The sequence below is a fragment of the Corvus kubaryi genome, unplaced genomic scaffold (assembly GCF_017639235.1).
Source record: "Corvus kubaryi isolate FWS band 111438036 unplaced genomic scaffold, C.kubaryi_AGA036_p1.0 74, whole genome shotgun sequence".
NCBI classification, from domain to species: domain Eukaryota; kingdom Metazoa; phylum Chordata; class Aves; order Passeriformes; family Corvidae; genus Corvus; species Corvus kubaryi.
Genome location: NW_024582061.1, coordinates 9548596 through 9570916, shown reverse-complemented (window position 1 = coordinate 9570916; position 22321 = coordinate 9548596). Strand labels below are relative to the sequence as shown.

The following is a 22321-nucleotide window of genomic DNA, read 5'->3' as shown; positions in this document are numbered from 1 at the left end:
GATGGAAGTATTGCAGCTCCATCCCTGGCATCAAAACTCACGTTTAAGTGCTGGGACTCAGAGATGCCTTTCAGAATGTTCTCGTCGGACACGAGGGATGGCGTTACGGCCAGCTTGATGTTCCTGCCACGTCTGACAGGAGTTGGGCCTCTCCTCGGAGGGCAGGCATTGCGGAGGTGATCGGAGGGAGAGCGCGGCCGGCCCACGGCGGCTCTCCCGCAGCCGCCCACGGGAACGGGGCCGGGGTCTCCCGGCGAGGCTCCGGGAGGAAGCAGAGCAGTTGCGGTGCCCGCGGGGGGAACTTGCGCTGCGGGCGCCCGGCTCGGGGAAGTCGTCGAGCATCGACAGGACGGGCGCGGAGGGCTGCGCTCGCCATGCAGGCGGGGAGCCTCGCCCCGGGCCGGCGGCCGCTGAGCAGGTAGCGAGGGCAGGGCTGCGGGAGGCGGTGCCCGGCCAGGTGCCGGCGAGGGAAGGCGGGGCGGGCAGCGGCGGCAGGTGAGGGGCCAAGCGATGCAGGCGGGCGGCGAGGGAGGCGCTGCCCTCGGGGCAGTGCGGGGGGCGCTGCGGACCCCCCGGCCTCTCCCTCAATCTGCCTTCCTCCGTTTCTCCGCCGCCCCGAGGATGAGCGGAGCCGAGGGCACGCACTTCAGGAGGGTGGCGATCCGCAGGAAATCCGGCGCCGCTCCCGATGCCGGCGGAGCAGCGCCCAGCGGCCCCGCGGGAGCCCCCGCAGGTAACAGCGCATCGCTGCCGGCGGGAGCGGGGAGCATCGCTCTGGCCGCGGGCTGGGTGCGGGCTGGCGCCCAGGGGCTTCCTCCGCCTGCCGGGTACTGATAGAAAGTGCTGGTCCCTCGCCAAAGCCGGGGGACGTTCGCGTATCAGCTTCTGCCGTGCGGGGCTTGCGGCTGGGGTGGCTGCGGGGCTGCTGCTCGCAGGGGCTGGACTCGGGGGCTTAGGAGGAGAACGTCCCCCGGGCCTTTGGAGCCGCGGGCAGCTCGGCTCATACACACCTTCAGCGGGAAATGTACTTAAGGTGTACTTTGTTTTCATATCTATGTTTGTTACATTGTTGTGCATTAGAATATTATATGTTTATTTATATTTTTATATATAAGACTTTTGTACTAACAGTTCTTAGGATGGCAGGAAAGGAATGTTCCCCCTCTGACAGACCATGTCTTGCATCTGCCCCTCCCTACTGCCTCTCACTTTTCCCCCTTCAGCAACAACCTGTGCTAGACTTGTTTGACATGTTACACTTCAGAAGGTAGCCGCGACAACATTCATGCATAATGTTGAAAGGGACAGTCAGCTCAGGCTGGTTACCTCTGTTACCTTGGCCACCCTGAAGAAGTACACTGTTGTAAAGTCTGAACTTTGGAAAGTTGTCCTCTATCAACAAGTTAACACACATACATGCCCACATTTCTAGGTCGGAACTCTGTGATGTGACAGTAAGCGTGACATGGTGCTCTCGTGCTTGCAGTGTCATGGCATCTTGGTTTTATGGGTGTGTGAGGGCAAAGTGGGTGAAATAAAGCTTGAAATCTCTGACATATGCTTGTTATAATGTCGGGAATTATGACATGTCAAATACCAGGATGGGATATTTTGCTTGGGGACAGTCTTTCCATGACTTCCTGGTGAAGAGGGCTGCTTAATTTAACAATGAATATGCACAGAAAAGAACAGACAATCACAATGCTGTTCACAGAATCCTTTATTTTAGCTTTAATGTGTAGTGACTTTGGATTTGTGCATGAAACCACAATTTTATTATTTGTGGTGGGATTTTTTTCCCCAAGGCTTTATGTGTTTGTTTATATTGGGAAAGAGGAATTGGTAATTGTGTCTGCAGTATGTAGACTTGGATTGTTAATCTCTAATAGAGGCGTACTTAAAACCAGGACCCTGTGTTTTCTGTTAGTTTGTAATTTAGTTTCTTTAGTCTTCTGCAGTTGCTTACTTTAACCATAGACTCCTGGGTAGTGTATTTATACTCATCTGCAATCTATTTATTGTTGCTCTTTTCATCTGTGCACACACCAAGTCCACCAGGTGATTTATTTACTAAACATTTGTGCAAGGTGTAGCTTTTCAGTGTGACCACTCTTGCTGGCTTTTGGATTGCAGGAAGGTTGTGAGGGCTATGACAGGAACAACATCCTGCTAATCAAATGTCCCTGCACTGCAATAACCAAACTCACAGTAGTTTCTTGTATGGTGACTTCTAAGTATGGAAACCTCACAAATTATGATAAGGAAATGAATCCCAAATATGTGGGAAATAAAAGGGAGATTTGGTCATGATTTCTCCATGTAAGTGCATAAAGCATGTCTTTTTTTTCCCATTCATAATCAATTTCTCCCAGAAAATGAGATGAAGAAACCTTCTGAATATGACTTCTGTTGTTATAGTGGGACTTTGGCTCCCTGTCTGCTCTTCCTGTTGCAGAGGCCACTGGAGCAAGTTCTTCAGCATCCAATAATCCCAGGACAGATTTGTAGTTTCCCTCTCTGTGGCCAGAATGTGACTGCACTTGCTTCTGTGGCTGACAAAAGCTGACCAGACTGCCTTGGTCCTGAAATAAATTTATTTCGCAGTTGCAATATGAAGCTGGATGTGTTCTTTCTTCTATTAAAAAACTCAAAAACCAAAAAACCAGGTGTTTACACATTTCTGGCTTATAAAACACTAACTGGATCTGAAAGGGATTTTCTAATGCAGCAATATGCCTTTTGACCTGCTTGAAAATCTTACAGGAAAGGGGTTAGTGTAGCCCATCTCCAATCCTTGTCTCTGCCAAGTGTTGTGCAGTATGAGAGTTACTGACATTACTGCCTGGGAGACAGGACTCAGGCAATAATTGTCTCAGAACCTTATCTGGAAAGGAACTCGAGAAAGTAGATCTGTTTCATGAGCTGTAAATGCATTTGAAACAATTCTGGATGATGCATATGGCAAACATATCAGAACTCTTCTCAAACTAGTAAATTGTGTGTTAATTAGTGCAAAGACTTAATAAAGACTATTTTAACTCCTGTACACTCAATAGTTGCCTCACAGCCTTTGACACTGGATTGATGAAGGAGGGAATGTTGCAGCTTTTCTGTGCCGGAGACAGAACATCAAGGAGTGTTTCCATTCTTGGTGTTGCTTACAAACATTGCTGATGCTGAGATGAGCTACTTAAGATTTCTGTTACAGCTTCAGCCTTTTGTTGTGCATTGCAATCAAAGTGTCTGATACGTAACAGAAAAATCTTTCTGCTCTTCCACACATTACAGCCCTTCACCTTCATTGTCATGTGCAAAGTGGCATTTATATTTTATTAACATGTGAGTTTGAAAAAGCTGGGTGTGTTTAACTACCTACAGGACAAAGCAAAATTTCTCTCTCATTACAAGTTGACATTAATTTAAAAGTTTAGACAAAAGAGTACTTGAGTTTTCAGAGATGCTTTGAAAGGGATGGGAAATGTCAAACCTGGTACCTGGAGATGGTTTAGAGAAGGGCATTATGTGGAGTAATGTGATTAACAATCTGTTTTTGGAGGGAGTACCTGCTGTGGATTTGGCGTCTTTTTTTTTTTTTTCCTGCTGAATTAGAATTCAGAGTTTGTGCGAACTTGAGTGAATCTTTACTTCAAAAGTGTGTGTATGCATGTTAACTCAAAATTAGCTTCCTGCCAAGAAACAGGTGTAGGCCACAGCTTGCTTGTTCAGCACTTCCACAAGCCAAGAGCTCTGCAAGGTGTGAGTGTGGCACCACTTGGATTCTGCAGAGGATCAAGCTGCCCTAGGAGGTTCTATCTCCATGTAGTCAACTTCATTAAGGTCTGAAGCCATCACTCAGAATACAGGGACACAGTAACTCACTTTCATGGCAAGAAATAGCTTACTCCTGTCATCAGCACAGTCACCTCTGGCCTTGCTGCACATAAACTAGATTAGCTTCTGTGGCATTCAAATTTTGCACTGCTTCCCTGCCTTTGCGCACCGAAGCGCAAATTTTCACCCTTTCTGGAATGTTTTCTTCTGACCACCGACTTCCTAAATGTACACCTGCTGGCACTGTGCTGTCTGTTGGCAGTCTCAGACATTGCAGATTGCCTCGTGGGGAGCTGAGGCAATTTGCATTCAGGACAGCACTCACTGCAGCAAGGTGTCTTCTAACACTGTCAGGAAAAAAAATAGTTCCTCGCTGCTGCTGTTGTATCTCTGCCTGTAAATGGATATGATTTGATGGGATTATGTTAAAGAAACTCCAGTAATCTTTGGGTTTCCACCTTGCAGTAGGAGATAACTGAGACTCTAATAGCATGCGGCTCTAGTCTTTGAAAAATGTCTTTGTTGTTTATTTTTTAAAAGCTAGAAGGACAATTGTGCCCTGCCTGACAGTTTCTCATTGTCATTGTTTTACCTTTGAAAATAAAGTAATGAACATTGGACTTTTATTCTCCTTGTTCCTGGCTTTGTATAACACTGCATTTTTTGCATTTTGACTGGTCTATAGTGATTGAAAATTTTTTGTATAGTGTATTCAGGGAAAACCTATACAATCATTAGGACTAGTCTTAGCAGTGGTTTGCATCTCTAGGTGCATTAGAGACCATGACAAAGGGAAATAGCTGCATTACATGCCTTCCTGGGGGTTGGAGGCTTTCTGACATTTTTCTAAAGTTGAGCTTTATCAAGGAGTGTTGATACTTTAAAATGTTGAGAGAGGAAGGTGAATATGAGGAAGCTGCTTCTAAATATTCCTCTCCCTTCAAAAATGAGGGAAAGTAAAACATAAAAAATTGCTTTATGCAGAACTTGCATGAAAATACATTTTCCTGTCATTAGAGCGCTTCCTCTTTCTGTGGAGCAAATTAATTACCCTTGCCTTCTATTGAAGCAAATGTGGGGAAGTGCCAAGAAATGGAACATTGCTTTTATCCTTTCTTCCCCCACTTCTTCTCCAAACATTTAGGATCAAAACAATCCCCTTAAAGCCAGTAAGAGTGTACTGTTTAGTTCATAGACTATCCAGTCATGTATATGTGTATTTTGGGTTGGCTTGATGTGTCTATTTAGCTCTTGCCTGACAATGTCTACTTTACCCAATAATTGTTGTTGGCCTTATAATATTGACTTCCTGTTGATCTGGATGTTGATTTCATTAAATAAGTTAGAATTTTTATTCACTGATTGACTTTCTAGTGACAATACACAAAAGATTTCAAAGGAGAGTTGCAATTTGACATGGTTTTGCTGAAAATTAAGTCTGCTCCTTGCTCTAGAGACTGCTATTAAATACACCCTGAGAGGCCAAAACCACTGAGGTTCTGGTAAGTACCATTGCTGAAATGCTTCTAGGCATTGCTGAAATTGGGAAAGTAATAATTTGCACACCCAGTACAAATTAGTTTGTTGTACAGAATCATAGGAGTAGGTTTCTCTTGTAGATAAATTAACAGATGTGATTGGGAGATTTCTGGATTGGAAAAGGAGAGCTTATTCAAGAAATGTGTACTTTTGGGTAACAAGTAAAATTGAACATTGACAAAGGAAGCTGTTAATTAAAAAAAAAGTTGTGATTTACCCTTGGCTATTATTTTGCTCCTTTTCTGTCAACACCCCTGCTGCTTAAAGCTGCAGTTATCAGACTTTTCCCCCACTTCATAACTCCTAGTGAGGAACTATCTCATCTCCCAGCATTCCAGCCAAAATCCTGTTCATAACTGGCATTTGGTATTTGGCACTGTTTGTCAGTATGTCTTGGGTACAGTGAGATCTGTGATAAAGCACTCCAGCTGCTGGTTTTGCAGTGTTGTGTCTTAAAGTAGTGTTATGCATTTGATGTATAAGATATCTTCCCAGGATGAAGGATTTGTCGGACGGACAGGAAAAATATGAAGCAAGAAAATTTTAAAGTGAGACACTTGTGGGCTTTTTCCTCTAGTTCTCTTAATATTGGGTAGATTTTCTTCAGAACATTTCTGTCAATTCAGTATTTTAATGAAATTGCTCACTGTGAATTTTGTAGCTGAAACTCTTTCTATGAGGGGGGAAAAATGGCTTTTTGTTCCAGAATGGGATATTAGCTCTTCTGAATATAAGGCAATCCATGATGAATATTTACACTTAGATGATCAGAATGATTCTTTCCATCGTGTTAAATCTGTGAATAAACTTTGCCTCCAGCTATTGATGGTCAAAACATTTTAATCAAATGTGTAGCAGAGGACAGCTCAATATATTTAGGCCATTGTCAACAAACTCCTGTACTTCTGACAAGGAGAGAGAGAATGCTGCTTAGGGAGTGTATCCCCAGAGCACCAGGTTATGTAAATAACCTGAGCATAAAGGAGAAAACTGAAAGAAGAATTCTTAATGGTTTCTTCAACTAGCTGCCTTCGAAATAGCATTTTAACAGAGATAAGCCTTCAGCAGAAGAAAAGACTTTTGAAGTAAACGTAGGGAAGGGAGGATGGGGTTCTGTTGAAATGTTGGCAAGCCATGTAGAAATCAGATGTGGCCCTGGTGTGCAGATACACAGCAGTAAGGTGGTATCAGAATGTATAGAGAGTTGAGTGAAAACAGGAGAGAAGAAAAATTAACTGCTACAGTAGTCTGCAAAACTAGACATGTAAAGAAATGTATTTCTAATGAGTTTCAGAGCAATTTGACACCGCTGATTGCACTGAAACTCAGTAAAGTGGAGCATAAAATGTGTTAAAATTGGAGGCAAAAGACACTGAATGGAAGGTAGAACAGAGCAATGAAATAGCGTTCATTATAAGTATTAATGTTAAGTATGTCAGATGTTAATGTAAAACAAGTTAAATAGCTTGGAAAGAAGGAAAAATGTGGTGGAATTGTAGTGTGACATGAAATTCTGTGATCTGTTAATGACTTTTGAACAAATGTCTTGCAGCACAGGCAATAATGTAGCTTAGACATGCAGCCTTCCTCTCATGGGTAACTGCAGGCATTTCCCTCCCTCTCACATAGATGCTGGTGTAGCCAGAAGTAGATGAGGCTAGGAGAGAGACAATGGTGAACAATGATTAAAAATCACTGACTGATTCAGTGGCTGAATTTCTTCTGGCCTTTTTAAGGGTTTGGCTTTTTATTAGTTGAGCATGTGATGTTCTGTGCCAGGCTTTTGGCTCTGCTGGTCACCACTGGGGACTTTGTGGCACTTGGGAAGTGCACAAAGAAGTCAACAGAGAAGTTTCTAACTCCATCTTCGGTTTGTCTTCTGTTTCTGTGAAGCACGAAAGGCCTCAACCTGGAAAACTTGAGTGCAGACCCCCTACCCATTCCTGGTGGCTTAGAAGGTGTAGGGAGAGAGTGCAGAGCTCCCTGGCACTGCCTCTGCTTCTGGCTGAGCATCCTTGTCCCCACCAGTCACTGGTCCTTGTGGGGACTGTCCAGTCTTTAAGCTCCAGATAGAAAGCTGGGGTAGGGAGACTTTTTATTTATTTACTTAAGGGTTTATCTTCCTACCAGGCTGAGACATTTGGTTGCTTAAACTCAGCAGTCTGTCGTATGCCACGTAACTTTCTTGAATGCTGTAGTGTTGGCAGCCCACAGGAGACCAGGCTCCTAATTTCTCTTCTACCATGAAACAGGTATTCTAAATCAAAAATCAAAGTTAGTGTCTACAGCAGGCTGAAAAAACCCCAAACTCTGTAAATTCCCTGAACTGTAAAATTGTTAAAGCAAATAGTATTTGAAGACAGATTGCTTTTTCAGTATTTTGTCTTCTATCACAAGAGCTTGATGACAACTTGTTACAGTGAGTTATTATAACGTTTTTCCTCTTTGCCATCTTACCACCTTACTATCCTCTTTGCCTACTTACCACCTTTCACTATCTTGTCTGTGATACTTCACTTCTTTAATTGAATACTAGTATATATGCATTATTTATATTAACATCAGTAACTGAGTTAGGAAATTAAACTTACTGGCTAATTAGGTCTCTCTTCAGAACTGGTGAGTTACGAATCAATGCAAAGTCACTGATACAGAAAAAGTAAATTGTTTTTGATAGAATTGAAATTTTTTTCAGTTTTATGCCATTATACTGCTATCAGCCTTTTCTTCAACTGACTCTTGCCAAAATGTCCCTGTCTTAATACAAATATACTGTACATTCCTCTTTATTCAGTCTGACACTAACTCTCCTTATTCGGTGGTTGCAATTCATCTGTGAGGGCAGACTTCTTTTGTACTTCAATTATTCTCCTATGGGTTAGCAGTACTACAGCATTCAAGAAAGTTATGTGAGATGAGACACCTGGGGATGGCTTTCAAAAGCCTGAAAATTCTTAATTCTTAAAACTTTAAAAGAATGCTTTTATGTATTTAAAAAAAGCTTGGAAATTCTTGTGTAAAATGTGGCTCTTGGGAAGACTTTGCAAAACACCTGATTTTTGTGGTATGTACAATGAAATCAGAATTCCTATCAGTGCATAAAATTATTCAGCATTTGTGTTTTGGCTTATTTTAATTCTAAATATAGAGCAATGTGAATTTTATTAAGATGTACTTCAAATTTCAGAGCAAGTTGCACCAATTTACTACTAAAAAACATTGTCCACTTTAGAAAGCAGAGTGGCTGTAGTGCAGCATCTTAAGTTGACCATATTCTGGTAATCTGACCTGACTGTTGCTCTGTAATTACTTTCATGTGCTCTTGAGTTATGCATGATGATGCAGTAAACAGTGTTCTTCGTAATTTATTAATCTATAACTGATCCAGGGAACAAACAGGCTCACCAGACCTACAAGTGAAGGGCATGCAGGTGCCTGAGCTGGTTCTTAAGGTGCTCTTTAAGCCTGCCAAGGTAGGTGAGGCAGCAGGGTGTAATTGCCATGGGTTTTGTGTTTGTGGAAGGGTGTAAGCAAGTCAAAACACAATAACCCAAGAGGTGGGTTGTGCACATGCTTCTAAACTCCCTTACATCCTTTCCCTGTCCTGGATCAAGCAAAGAGGGTGTCTTTAGGACAGCATTCCAGACATGCAGTCAAGGGGTGAGAGAAATATCTAACTGCTGTGGACAGCCAGCAGGAGTCCTGGCTTGTGCTGGTGGGGGCTGCCCTTGGTCTTCAACTTCACTGTGGAGAATTACCCCTTTAACTGTTTATTTATTTTCTGTATAAGGGCTGCTTGTGTATGGGATATATGAAAAGCTTTTTGCTCACAGAAATGAGAACAATATTAACTTTGTGTGTGTTAATAAGGAATTTAAAGGAACTTCAAAACCCAAGAGAGTTACCTCTTCAAAGGATTTTCATAAGGCTTAAACAAACAAGTGTCTGTTCATCATAACTGTGGAGAATTATTACTTCCGGGTTTTAACAACTGTTACCTTTTACCACTGTTCTGGTTGCTTTTCCAAGGTGGCCAATGCCAACTATACAGTTCACTGCTTTTATATGTGATTTTTCGGGGCTGTTGTCACCAAATGCAGTTGAGCTGCTGGAGAAAAGTAGGCTTACCATTTAAAAACCTGAGTAATGTCAGGCTGTTGTAACGTGCTATGTATCATGTACCTTATCTCTGTGAATATTGTGACCCCTTTGCTAGGTCCCCAGTGCCATTTAGCTGCTGTGTGGGACTGGATCCTCATTAAAATGAATCTTAATTGAGTTTTGTGCCTCATGTAGCTTACAGGAAATGTTGAGATAGGACAGTGGTAGGTTCTAAATGAAAAACAGATTAAGTAGTTTCACTGTGCATGTCTTATGATTTGTTGATTTAAAGATTCACATCATATAGAAAACAGGAGTGTTTTAGGGGCGTTGCATGCATCTCAAATTGTCACATTACTTTTTCCCCCCACAGGGATAAACAGTTGATTAAAGGCATCTGCCAAGGCCCTTATTGATTGCTTATGTTCTGCTGGGGTCAAGGCATCTGTGTTCAGCATTCATCTGAAATAGCATGCAGTCTTTGACAATGGTGAGCAGGACCAAAATTCTCTTAGAGGAGACATCAGAAAGCCTTCATAGTCTTCTAAAATGTCTTTGATCCACATAATTCAGACTCTTATTCTCTAAAAACTCATTACTTTCACTATGGATTTCTGAGAAAATATTAATGTAGTCCTTTCAAATAACAAAGAGGTTTTAAATGTGACAGATAAAAATGACTGGTGTCTAGAAGTCTGGCTTGAGAATGCCACTGACATAACTGCATGGAGAACAGCTCCAGGGCACAACAGTTTAGAACTCTTTTCCAGTTCATTTGTTTAGGTGTGATATATGGAATACTCAAATATGGTGAAATTACAGAATCCAAACCCTCACTTGCAGAGAGGTAACTCTAGAGCAGTGCAAGTGACAACTCCAGGTACAGGGCTCAGACCCACAAAGTGTCACAAGTGTTCCTTTGCAGCACCAGGCTTTCCAGTTGTTTCCTTTTGCCTAGAGGTGGAGGTATTTGATAGATCAGGAAAAAAAATTACAGAAATTCTCTGTCAGAGTGTTTTTTTGGAAAGAGTTTTCGGCAGAAAAGAGAATTCCGTTCCCTCTGCTGCCCTGTGGCATACAGTGCTATTGCTCACACCATTTCTGGCTTAATTGAAAAAAACAAGATCTTTCACTCTTTCCTTCCTCTCACTGCAGGGAAGGAGATTAGAGACCTGGGCAGAAGTAGATGAATTGTTCTCTGTGGAGACCATGAGAATGCATATATTTAGTAATCATTTATTTTCCACAGTGCTCCTCTGAGCACCGTTTGCTCATACAGAAGTACTTATGGAAGAAAAGAGCCACTCCTTCCCCTCTCTGCTTCCCATATGTTCATTCTCAGGTGGTTCTTTTTGCCCCTGTACCACCCTGAATCTATAGTTTGGGATGGAAATGGAGGAATGGCTCCAAGTACTTTTCCTCCTTCATGAAATCAAACAAAGTAGCTGCTTGCTGTCAAATTTTAGCTTCAGTTTCAGGAAGGAAAAATGGTTTTTAAATATGAGAAGTGAGACTATAATATCCTTCTGAGAATGACAAGGACTACACGTATAGTCAGTGAGCTGACAGGCAACACTAAATGTGGGTGAGGCTAGCAGAGCTGGAAACTGAAATACACAGAGCTGGGGGATCTTAAGTTGTGCAGTAGGATTTTTTTTTTTTTTTTTTTTTTTTTTTTGCCATGTGTGGAAGAGCAGGTTGTTTGAAGTTAAAATACACTGTTTGCTGTGGCTCAGGGTATAGAAGCCGGATCAGCTTCCTGATAAGGCTTTTTTTTCAGGTATAGTACACAAGGGATTAGAAAAGCAGAAGCTATTCAGTAACTAAGGAGAGGACAGCATGGTGCTGAAAGGACCCTATTCCTAAGGATTTTTTTAAATTTATTTTTTATTTTTCTTTATTTTTTTTCTTGGTGCATGGGCTTACATTGAAAGAAGGAAGGAGAATTCTGATAATTGGTAAGCATGTTAAACTCTAAATGAAAGCTTCTGAACTGCATTACAGCAGCTGCTAACAAGCCACATAAAACTAGACAATAAAACTGTGATCATGAAGAAGAACCTCCATTTTTACCATAAGCTCTCAAAAGACATCCATTCAAGAACAGAACCAAATTTTGTGTGGAATGTATGCTTCTCCCTCTATATATTTTTTATTTTTTTTGCTATGTGGATGTTATAACATTGAACAATCTGCATTTAAATTATGATTCTGTAATTAATTCTTTGGTGAGTGTGGAAAACGAACTCTTCTACTCTCTTCTACTTATTAACTTGGAAGGTGTGGGATTTTGGGTTTGTGGAGTGGGTTTTTTTTGTTTGTTGTTTTTAAATACTATTCTGTTCCCTAATTAGATCTTAGCAGATACATTTAGGAATGTACAGGCAAAATAACCTTCGGAAAAGTTGCAAAATGTTTCCTGATTAGTGGATTGTGGGGAATGTCTGAATGTTCTCTGTGATTCATTTATTTGATATTAAATAGGAAGCAGGTGTGAATTCTTTCTATTAATTCTAGTTTAGGTGTTTGGATTTAAAAAAAAGGCACACCTGTATTTTACAACTCCTCAGAGATTAAAAGGAAGTTAACTTTTACAACATTATATGTATGAGAAGAATCTGAGTTTTGAACTCTAAAGCAGAATTTTATTCAACTTCAGTTAAGGTAATTTTAATATAAAGTTAATAAGGTAATTTATATTTAAGTAACTTTGTTCTACTTCAGCATCTTTTAAAACATTGCTCACGCTGGTTTGTGCACAGAATTGTACCTTGTGTTGAAAATGTGAACATGCAGTACTAGTACGTGATACCTATGTAAACTTCAGGTATGAGCAGCTGCATATTGCTCTTTATTGACAAATATCAATAAAACAACACGTAGTCAAGTCTTGACAGATGAATATTTAACTCCATGTTTGTACACAGAGTTAAGTAGGGATCCTGCACTTATTAGGCTCAGAACAGGCAGGCAAAGTAAATGCAGAATTTTTTTTTTTTTTACATTGTAATTGAATTTAAAACCTTGTTTCCCTCATGCCATCTCTCTGAATTCTCCACCAACTTTCCTTTAAAATAGAATAATAAATCGCTTCTGTGCTGGAAGCAGGAAGGGAAGGCTGCAGCATGTTCACCACAGCAGCTATGGACACAGAGCAGTGGGGATGGCAGGATTTAGAGGTTGGACTGTTGAAGTTTTCCAGCTCCTGCTGCTGCCCGTGGGCCATGGCAGTGCTGTGCTCTGACAGCAGGGGCTACTGCTGAATTTCCAGCTGGCTGTGGCTCAGCTAAGCTTGTCTGGTTTTCCTTCCTGGACTGGCGGTTATGGGCTCGGGCTGTGTTTTGATTTAACAGTGTTTAAGGGTATAATATGAAACTCCTTAGAGGTTCTGAGCTTTTCATGTTCAGGGAAAAAAAAGGCAAACTGATAACAGCATTAGTTATATATGCTTTCCTCTATCTTCATTTATATTTATCTTCACATGGAGCTCCTCACTTTGGCATAGTTTGTAAAAAACCAGCAAACTGACTTACATGGAAGAGAACTTAATACACAAGCTGATAGTGATAGGGCAAGGGGGAGAAATTTTAAACTAAAAAAGGGAGATATTTAGATTAGATGTTAGGAACACATTTTTTATTTTTAGGGTGGTGAGGCGCAGGTTGCCTGGAACACTTTTGTTCAAGGCCAGGTTGGTTTGGGCTCTGAGCAACCTGGTCTGGTGGAATCTGTACCTGCCTGTGGTGGGGGGTGTGGGGAGTTGGAATTAGATGATCTTTAAGGTCCCTTCCAACCCAAACAATTCTATGGCTTAATGGATGCTCATACATTGAACTTTGAACTCTTTGAAAGTCTTGAATACTGACCTACAGCCACTAAATCAACCTACTAAATCAGGTTTAGTTTCTCTAAGGTTTAGTTTAACTGTGAATTGTTTGCAAATATGCTGTGCCTGATTATGCTGTAATTCAATAGAAATGGTTGTGCTGAGTAAATTGGCCATGTGATATGAAAGGTGAGGGGATTTCTGACCTGTCTGCTGCACATTTATATAAAATCAGACCTGGTCTTTTTTATGATCAGGTGAAAGAAATATGACCACGTAGAACATAGATTTGTTTCCCACAGACGTCATTCAAAGGTCTCTTGTTCACAGATTAATCTATGATTAATTGTAAAATGGTTACATTTGGGAGTAGCTCAGCATGATAGGTTTCTATCTTTATTTCAAAGTCTAGTATGAAAGCAGAGCAATTTACCTGCATATTTCTTTCTTTGAGAGTGGCTAAGTGTGAGCTGGAGATCAATGATGAAAATTTGGAATTGAGGATAAATTGCCTATGGAAATGGATAAAAGGTTAAATACTCTTAACCTTTTAGTGGTTTTGCTGTAACTCCTGCACTATGCTTTTCAGATCCTCAGTGTGGTTACTTATGCTGGATAGGGAAACCTTTCTAAAACTCAGTTTTGCTTTCTGCTTCCATGGCAATAGATGGCCTTTAAAGAAAAAAAGTTAGTGCTGATGCACTTCTTGTTTTCCCAGTGTCTGCACAACTTAACACTTCCCCTTCAGAGACTGCTCGAGGAGCTTATTGAATCCCCCTCTGAATCCCTTAGTGGCTCTGCTGATGGCTGGCAAAATTTGTCTCAGCAACTTTTTTTCCTGAGCAGCATGATAAGAAATGACATACAAGTTATTTGCTGTAGTTTTTTCGACATGTGAAGCAGAGGTACTTGTCAAGTGTGCTTCCATCTAAATAAGAACATATGATTTCTGGACTGTTTTGTCAAATTGTAGGTCAAAACACTGGATCCTGTAATATATTGTGTCCCAAATTAGTAAAAACCATCTGAGCCATAGTTTTGACTTAAGTGTGCTGCTATATTAAAACCAGTTAAATGTCAGACCTCATTTATCCCAAGTATGCCTTGTTGCCCACTTCAAATCTTTGACCTGACTGGGAAGGTCAGTCCTGGTTTTATTAAATTAACCACACTGAGTGATCAGCAGTAGCCCTCAGTGCAGTGACAATGACACTCAAGATGACATGGATCAATCTGAGATCAATGGCACCATGAGCTGATCATTTCACAAGACAAATCTATTTGCCTGCAGTTGGAGGTTGTCTGGCTGATGTTAGATTTCTGGGTTTTTAGGTGAGAACCATGAGATATTTTTCATGTGAAATGGAAAACCAGTATTTTTTTGTCTCATTAAAATAGAAGTCTTGTTATTGCAAACAGATTTTTTTTCATTGTTTAATTCTTTAAAAAACAAAGTGCTATATTGTAGATATCCAAGATTTTGATCAGATGCCAGGCCTGTGTTGCTAATATAATATCTACATTTTTATTTTATTTTCAAGCAGCCCTGTGTAGCAAGTAATTGAAAGGATTGAGGCTCTTTACAACCTATTTCTTCAAATCCATTATGGTTTTCTTTTCATTTGTAACATTCATTTGTAACGTTCTCATTTGTATATGTATTTTTCATCTCAGGAGCAAATCATCAGCCTTCAAAGGTTTTGCAAGTATTTCCGTTGATAAAATATTTTTGACCTATTTATCTTAGTCTGTGTGATAAGTATAGTTTTACCTTTAGAATTGTCTTCTCTGCAAAAGAAATTTTAAAGGATCTGAATTCCATTTCCCTTCAAAAAGAGGAGGCAGCTGCTATGTTTCATTTGATTTATATCTCTATCTTATTGGACAAATAATTATTAAAGCTTCATATTGCTGTATAAACCACTGGAAAGAACTATGGAACAGAAGATTGCAGGTGATGCTTCTATATTTTTAGGGTGTTTTTACACCATAGACTATTAAAGTAGAGAAACAGGAACTACTTATCTGATTATTGCTTTTGGCCTGCTCTGCTGATACCGAGACTGCTTCAAGAGCAGTGTTGTGAGGAGACATCCTTCAAAACATTGACCCAGTGTGAAATGAATACAGGATGTTTCAGCTGCAGGACTATCCCAAAACTGGTTTATATGAGCTCATTACTATACTTGTGAAACTGAGAAGAAATTGCTGGAAGCTGAGCTTTCTTTGTGTCCTGGATCTCAAAAGAAAAAATAAAAAAAGCTTCTTCCTTCTGCCAAATAGCTGGAATAAGATGAAATGTATTTATGATGAACTCGTAAGTATTTTCAGTGTTGATGCCTTGATGCCTCGTTTTACAGATAAAGTAGCAAGGATCTGAAAAAGACATGGCTCTTGGGTATGGGTGACAAAAATCCCACTTTCTATTGATGTCAGCTCACTCTTTCCTGTGGGAAGGATAGGGAATGCTCAGCAGGCAATGATACTGCTCTGCAGGGAATAATGAAGAGCAGTCTAACAATATATTCTTCTGGTAGCCGCAGTACCGTGCTTTCCATTTGTCTGGATAGAGTTTTACTGTTCACTGAAGTATCTGCTTTCTGGAGTAGGTTATGCATGCAGGGAAACAGTAAGCATGAAGTAGAGGTGTTCTGAGCTTGTGTGGGGTCTTGCCATCTTTCTCTGCATTCACAGATAAGAGCAAAAAGTAAGAATAAAGCTCTTGCTTTAAAAAACATTTTCACATATTCATAAAGTAACTGAAAAGTGCAATATTCTGGTGGAAAAAGGAGCTGTCCCTCTCATTTTGGCCTTGAAAACCGCAAAAGGAAGTGAAAGAGACAGCAAGCCCTTCAGTGGGTAGGTTGTGCACTTGGGTGGTGGCTCAGAGGATATAGCAGGAAGTCAGCCTGGTGTAGAAAGAATCTCTTTTGACCTAAGGAGAAAAAGTGAATCCTTAATTTCTTACCAAATGCTCATAGATGTCTTCACTGGTAAGTAAATAAATTCCTGTATATAGACAAGATTCCTTCAGAAAAATAGGGTAGGGTATGGATGTCATAATTTTCCATAGAGATTCTTTCCTTAAGGCAAATATTTAATGCGGCAAATATTTAAGCGAAAAAGTAATCAGGGATTTGTTTACTGAGAAACAAGAAGGACAAAAAAGGAAGGGTGGGAAAAAAAACCCAAAAGCAGTATTCTATTCTGCTGGCAATGTGATTCAGAATTAAATACCTGCCTGCAGTTAATTAGGATTGATTGTCTGTTTCTAAATTATGCATAGGAAAAGCAAAGTTATTACTCAGTGGGGTTAATCAGAGAGTTATGAGAGCAAGTTTGCAGTTTTCCATTCTGCAGCCAAGATTTTACATACAAATGTAACAGCTAAATATTCTGTTTTTCTGAGGTACTGAGTTTGAGCTCTTCTGAAAATTGCTTCATTAATTTACTAGTCTGAATATTGGATTTTTATTTCTAACTTTAGGCATGTAAATTAACAGATTCAGGTATATAATTTGGTAGATTAATGTCAGTAAGTACATTTCTAGGTATTTGAACTGTTTTTGGAAATGCAGAAGTTCCTATGTATAAAAAATGGTTTCTGCCCCTTTTCAGCATGAGAAATTGTCAGTAAAAGCTAAATGTGAGCTGAGTAAATGGCGTCTGTGGACAGCTGAGGTTTGTGCTGCAGTGAAAATGTGAGGTCTAGAATGCAGTAATTAGAGAGGGTAGTCAATACTTGTTAATGAAGGCAGTGCTTGTGATCTGTCTTTGAAGGGGGAGCAGAGCAGTGCTGCCCTTCCTGCAGTGCCTTACTGACCTGCTACAGCAGCCACTCTCTGCTTGCACGGCTCAGCCTGGAATAATGGACATGCTTTCTTTAAGAATAAATAACCTATTTTCCAAAAGTGCTGGAAACAGTTCAAGAAAAGTGCTTGATGCTTGGGACTGCAAGGTGTGTGGGTACATAATGCGTGTGTGCAGTTACAAGGGGTTTTGGTAGGATTTACAAGCTCCAATAGTGGCATTTTCAGACCAATTTCCTCATTTTTGTTAATATAACTTTAATTTTTGTTAGATAGATAAGTCTAAAGGATTTATGCATAACTGGAATAAGGGAAATTTAGTCTGTGAACTACTTGCTGCTGTGAAAGGATAATAAATGAAATATGAGCTGTTTGGCAGGCAGGCTTCAGAAATATTTCAGTGATTTACTTCTCTGGGAAATACTGCTGCCACGTAATTCCATTAACTGTATGACATGGCTATGCAGTAGCCAGGCGTGTCACTGCCCTTGAATTTCCATTTTGTCCACTCCTTTATTTGTGCTGTTCCCATGAACTGTTTTTCTGCCTCTTTCCTGGGGTGCCAGCTTCTCAGAGGTGATCAGAATAGTTGGCTTGTGGTGGTGACCTCTTCTTTATTGTGGCTGTCAGAGCGAGTTTGCAGGGATCAAAGATGGAGGAAGGGGGTTCTGTTAGAAAATGAGTCTTTGCATGGCATTTCTTTCAAGGCTATTCGGACTCTGGCTTAAGATGAAGAACGTGCCACTGAGATCTCTGCTATGCTTTTTAGTTCCACAATTACAGAAGAAAGTACTAAAGATGGAGAGCTGCTCATTTTCCCATGAAAAGGGAAAACTACCACTTATTTCCTTTTGGAGCAAGGTAAATGAAAGAGAGAACTTTTGGGAATTCTCCTATGAAATATTAGGAAATTGTTTTACCGGTTTTATTCAGTGTAGGCATGTTGCCATGAGCAGGAAAAACAAGTACAACCCCCCCCAAATTGTGCTTCTTCAATTTATCATGCTTTTTATGCTTATTAACATGATTTGGTAGTGATCAAGGCTGTTCTCAGAAAGCTCTTACAGCACTCTACAAACATGCTGGATAAAATCCTGGTATCTCACAGTACTCAGAGCTGCATTGCATAAAGTAAAACATTCCTTCCTTCCTTCTGCTGACTCCTGGGCTCACAATGTTCATGATTCCCGAATCTATCCCTTGGAAGCCTGTGCTGACCTATATGGATTGGCTTATTTTCTTCTTTAAAAATGCTTCAGGTATTGAAAATACGTTATTTCTCAATTAATACTGGGAACAATGAACACTTAATATCCTACTAGTGTTGTAATGGAAAAGAGTTTTTGGAAGTGACTTCTGTCAGGACTGCTCTAACTTAACAGTTGTAGGATGGTCAGTGCCAGACTGCTGGTAATGGGCTTTGGATTGCCATCCTAATCCAATGGACATTTAAAAAACTTCTTGCAATGCTGTTTGCAAGATGGCTGCATAAACCTGGGTTGGGTTGACCTGGTGGTATATTGAAACCACTTGTTGATCTATTTATCAGTGGTTTTCTTTGTAGATGATTTATGTTCTGGTGTTTACAGTCCTTTACATTTTCTTCACTAAACTCAGTGTGGTGGGATCTGAACATGGAGTCCACTTCAAATATCACTTCTGTGCTCAAAGGTAGAGGAATAGGATTTCAGCCAGGCCAGAGCCGTAGGAAAGGCAGTGTCTTTTACTCTGGTACATGTGGGGAGAGTGAAAAGGGTAGGAAGTCAAGTTTCTGAGTACACTGAACATCACCAAAATTTAATACTGCTTTTCAGACTTATTTTTCCACTTGTTCTCTTTTTGGTAAATCTGCTCACTGTACTTGCAGTGTAGATGTGATCTTGTTTGGGAAAGCATAACCTCAAAGCACAAATCTTGTATTACTAAAGAATGAGCTACATTGCTCTATCTCTACTTTTTGACAGATGAAAAGCCTTATTTAGATTTAGGTATTTCCTCTCTGCTGTCTTGCTGGAACCATGAAGTCCTCTTTCCAAGGGGCCGTGTGTGATTTGAAGCAAGGAGGGAAGAAAATGATGCCTTAAACAAGGCTTTTGTGCCATTGTAGGAGTTCTGGGAAAGCAGCATAAAGAACTGATGTTCTGTGTATGAAATACCATTTTCAATGGAAAATGTTTGCTTTCAAGAACGTATATTAAAGTAATGTTGCTCATTTCAGTTCTGTAAATTTTACAGAAGCCAGGCTGGGGTAGGAGAGTTCCATTTTGGTTTTGTAAATCCAAAACAACAAAGCGCAGGTGACTGACACATTTACTGTTTCTAGATGAAGTGTTTGTCACACATTTGAAAAAAAAACAACCTTCCCATCTTCCTAAGCTGCTTCTTGTATGTTCAAAGTAACCAGGACCAACCAAGCCAACCACAGTCAGAAAATTGTAATTTACACATGGTGGGGATATATGACAACTTCGTCTCGGTTTAGGCTCACTATCTTTCAGTTCCATGCTCGGCCTCAGCTGTTGCTGAGCCCTTCCTCAGCAGGGGAGGCTGATGTAGAAGGTGTGAAGGCAGCCAGCTGCTCCTTCTGTGCAGCCAATATCTCTCAGGTTCTCCCAGAGACACCTTTTCTGGAAAGTTCAGTCTGCCTAGGTAGTTCTGTCATGAGCTCTTATTTTGCTTTTTTACTGTTATTTCTTCTTCACTTCTGGTTTCTTTAATGATCTGGTTCAGAGCTTGCCATACGTGGCTTTGTACAAGGTGCTTTCTGGCTCAAGAGTTTCTATTCTCCCCTGGTCTCTGGGGGGACTCTTGGAAGTCCTTTTATATTTGAGATATCTGCCATAGTTCAAGAAGACCTAGCCCTGTACTCTTTTGCCTACTGCCTTGATAAGTGATCTTCCTGTGAAGTTTTGTCTTTAGGATCCTGGCACTGCCTAGAAATAGCTCATGGTAGTTCTATTTTATTTTTTTAAATCAGACTGCACTATAACTGTAAGATATGTGGAACATAAAGGATACACAGCTCTGTAACTGCAGTGAGAATCAGATTTGATGAAATACAGTCCTTATGTAGTGAAGGTTCCCAGTGATCACCCAGATATCTCAGAGAATAGCTTGGGTTTTTTTGTGAAACTTGTGTCCACTTTAAAACAAAAAATAAAAAAATAAAAGTAAGCATTCCTCATTAGTACTTTATGTCTCTAAAATAGTCGAAATGAAACTGGTGAGACAGTAGCAGTGTCTACAATTAGGTTTATTTTTAAAACTTCTGTCTTTCTCTTGAATGTATTCCAGATATGTATTCTTATCTTCACACCTCCAGAAGATACCGTGAGTATCTGATAGATGATTGTAAACTTGATAAACTTTGCACTTTTACACATCTTGACACCTGAACTTTTAAATATTTTTGTTGTATACATATTAGTACAGCAGAAAGGATGGGCTAAGAAACACATCTGTTGTTAAGAAGGCACTTTTTAACTGACTTTTGCAGTGTGAATGTTAATTTTATTTTATTTTTTAAAATTTCTCTTGAATGTAGTCAATCCACTCTGTACCTATGGAAATCATCTTTAGTGCCCTATTCTGTCTTTAGTTTTTCTCTCTCCTTCTGTGTTGCTTGATAAGACTTTTGAGGCTGAAGTAGGATTTTGAGGTTCCTGTTTCATGGACCAGTTTGTTCCGTAAATGGAAAGGTAAGTGTTTGGCTGGCTACTTTTTCATCAGGAAGTTTATACTGCCTCAGAGATTTATCTGTCACTGGAAGAAACATCCATGCTGATTCCTCTGAAACAGCAGTGAAATACAATAACCATGATTGAATTGCTGCTGTTGGGATAATGGTGGAGGGGAATACTGTAAAATAATGAACTGTCAGGTAGCAGTGGAATTCTGCCCTTTGTTTAGTATAATGTTTGTGGTTTCCAGTGGCTTTTACTTCTTGTCATGCTTGCTACATAGGTATTTAATCTTTTATAACAATATCTGATGATAGTCATCCAGTCTTCTGGCAGATTATTACTTTCAGTTCCAAGTAGCTCCCCACACACATTGGGTAATACCCTTGTTACTACAGAGGAGCAAAGTTGCATCTGCCTCTTCCCTCAAAAATGGCAAAATTTAGGTCATTCGGTTGCTTCTGATTCAAGAGAAAGGGTAGCAGAATTTCTGGATAAAAGTTTGCAATCTGGAGTAAATGTTTCCTGGTTGTCTTGAGTGGTTAAAATAAATGTCAGATGATTCTGGGGGTGTTAAAGGACATGACACTGTGCTTATGGATCTGGTTTTCTCCTGCACCTGTCTTTGGTATGCTTTTCCCAGCTGATACTATATGTGATATATTTGAAACCTAAGTGCAGATGTTATATAATGAATCACTTTTTTTGTTGGTTTGGGCACTTTTGCATCATTTCTTCCTTCATCACCTGTTTGAGGAGGTTTCTGTTAAACTCTCAGAAATATCACAAAGGTGGTTTGATCATCCTTCATGTCTCTTGATATCAGTGCTATGCCATACAGACAGGTTTTTCTCTTAAAAATAGTTAATCTGAAAAAAGTAGTTTAGTTCCAAGCACAGTGTTATATGAGGAAAACCTTGCTTTGGTTGGTTTTTTTACTAGATTTAGCTGTTTTAAGTCCTAAAATACTTGTAAGCTTATCAGCAGTGCTTCTCTAAAATATCAACAAATAGTATTGCTGAGAGCCCTGTACATGAATAATCTTAAAATACTGAGAGAAATGTTATATCTGCTGTCTTCCCAGAAGCCCCGTCCATCACCCAGTAAAAATAGATTAGAGATGATATAGTAGTAGCAACATTCTCAGTCTAGAAGTTGTTCTCTTTGGAGTGGGATGTGCAGAACTAAATCCAGACAGGCACATGGGAGACTGGCAACTCTGTGGGTAGGGATGTGAGCGGGAAAAAAGCAACACTGGTTGCATTTTTGGAATAGCTCTTTTGATGCTGAACCTGGGAAATCATGAGATGACTTTTAACAAAATTCCTGGGATCCTGGAAATTCGCTGTCTTCTCAGTGGAATTTTTCCATACAAGGTCAGTATTTAAACTCCCTAGTGGCATTTTTCAAATATACTTTTAGAACAGCTAACTCTTTAAACTTGGCAGAGACAAGCAGCTGCAGCCCTAAAATGATCCTTGGCAGTTGATTACCGCTTTCCCCAGCTGGCAAGTTTTCCTGTTGTTTTCCTCTTC

General features: G+C 40.2%; 1 protein-coding gene across 1 annotated transcript in view; it reads left to right on the top strand.

Annotated features, from left to right (window-relative positions):
- Positions 1 to 519: 519 nt before the first annotated feature.
- Positions 520 to 22321, top strand: part of FGD4 (FYVE, RhoGEF and PH domain containing 4) — a 105337-nt gene continuing 83535 nt past the window's right edge. The window contains exon 1 of the mRNA XM_042050606.1: positions 520 to 733. Within this exon, the coding sequence (XP_041906540.1) occupies positions 622 to 733 (112 nt within the window). The 5' untranslated portion in view covers positions 520 to 621. The remainder of the gene's footprint in view (positions 734 to 22321) is intronic.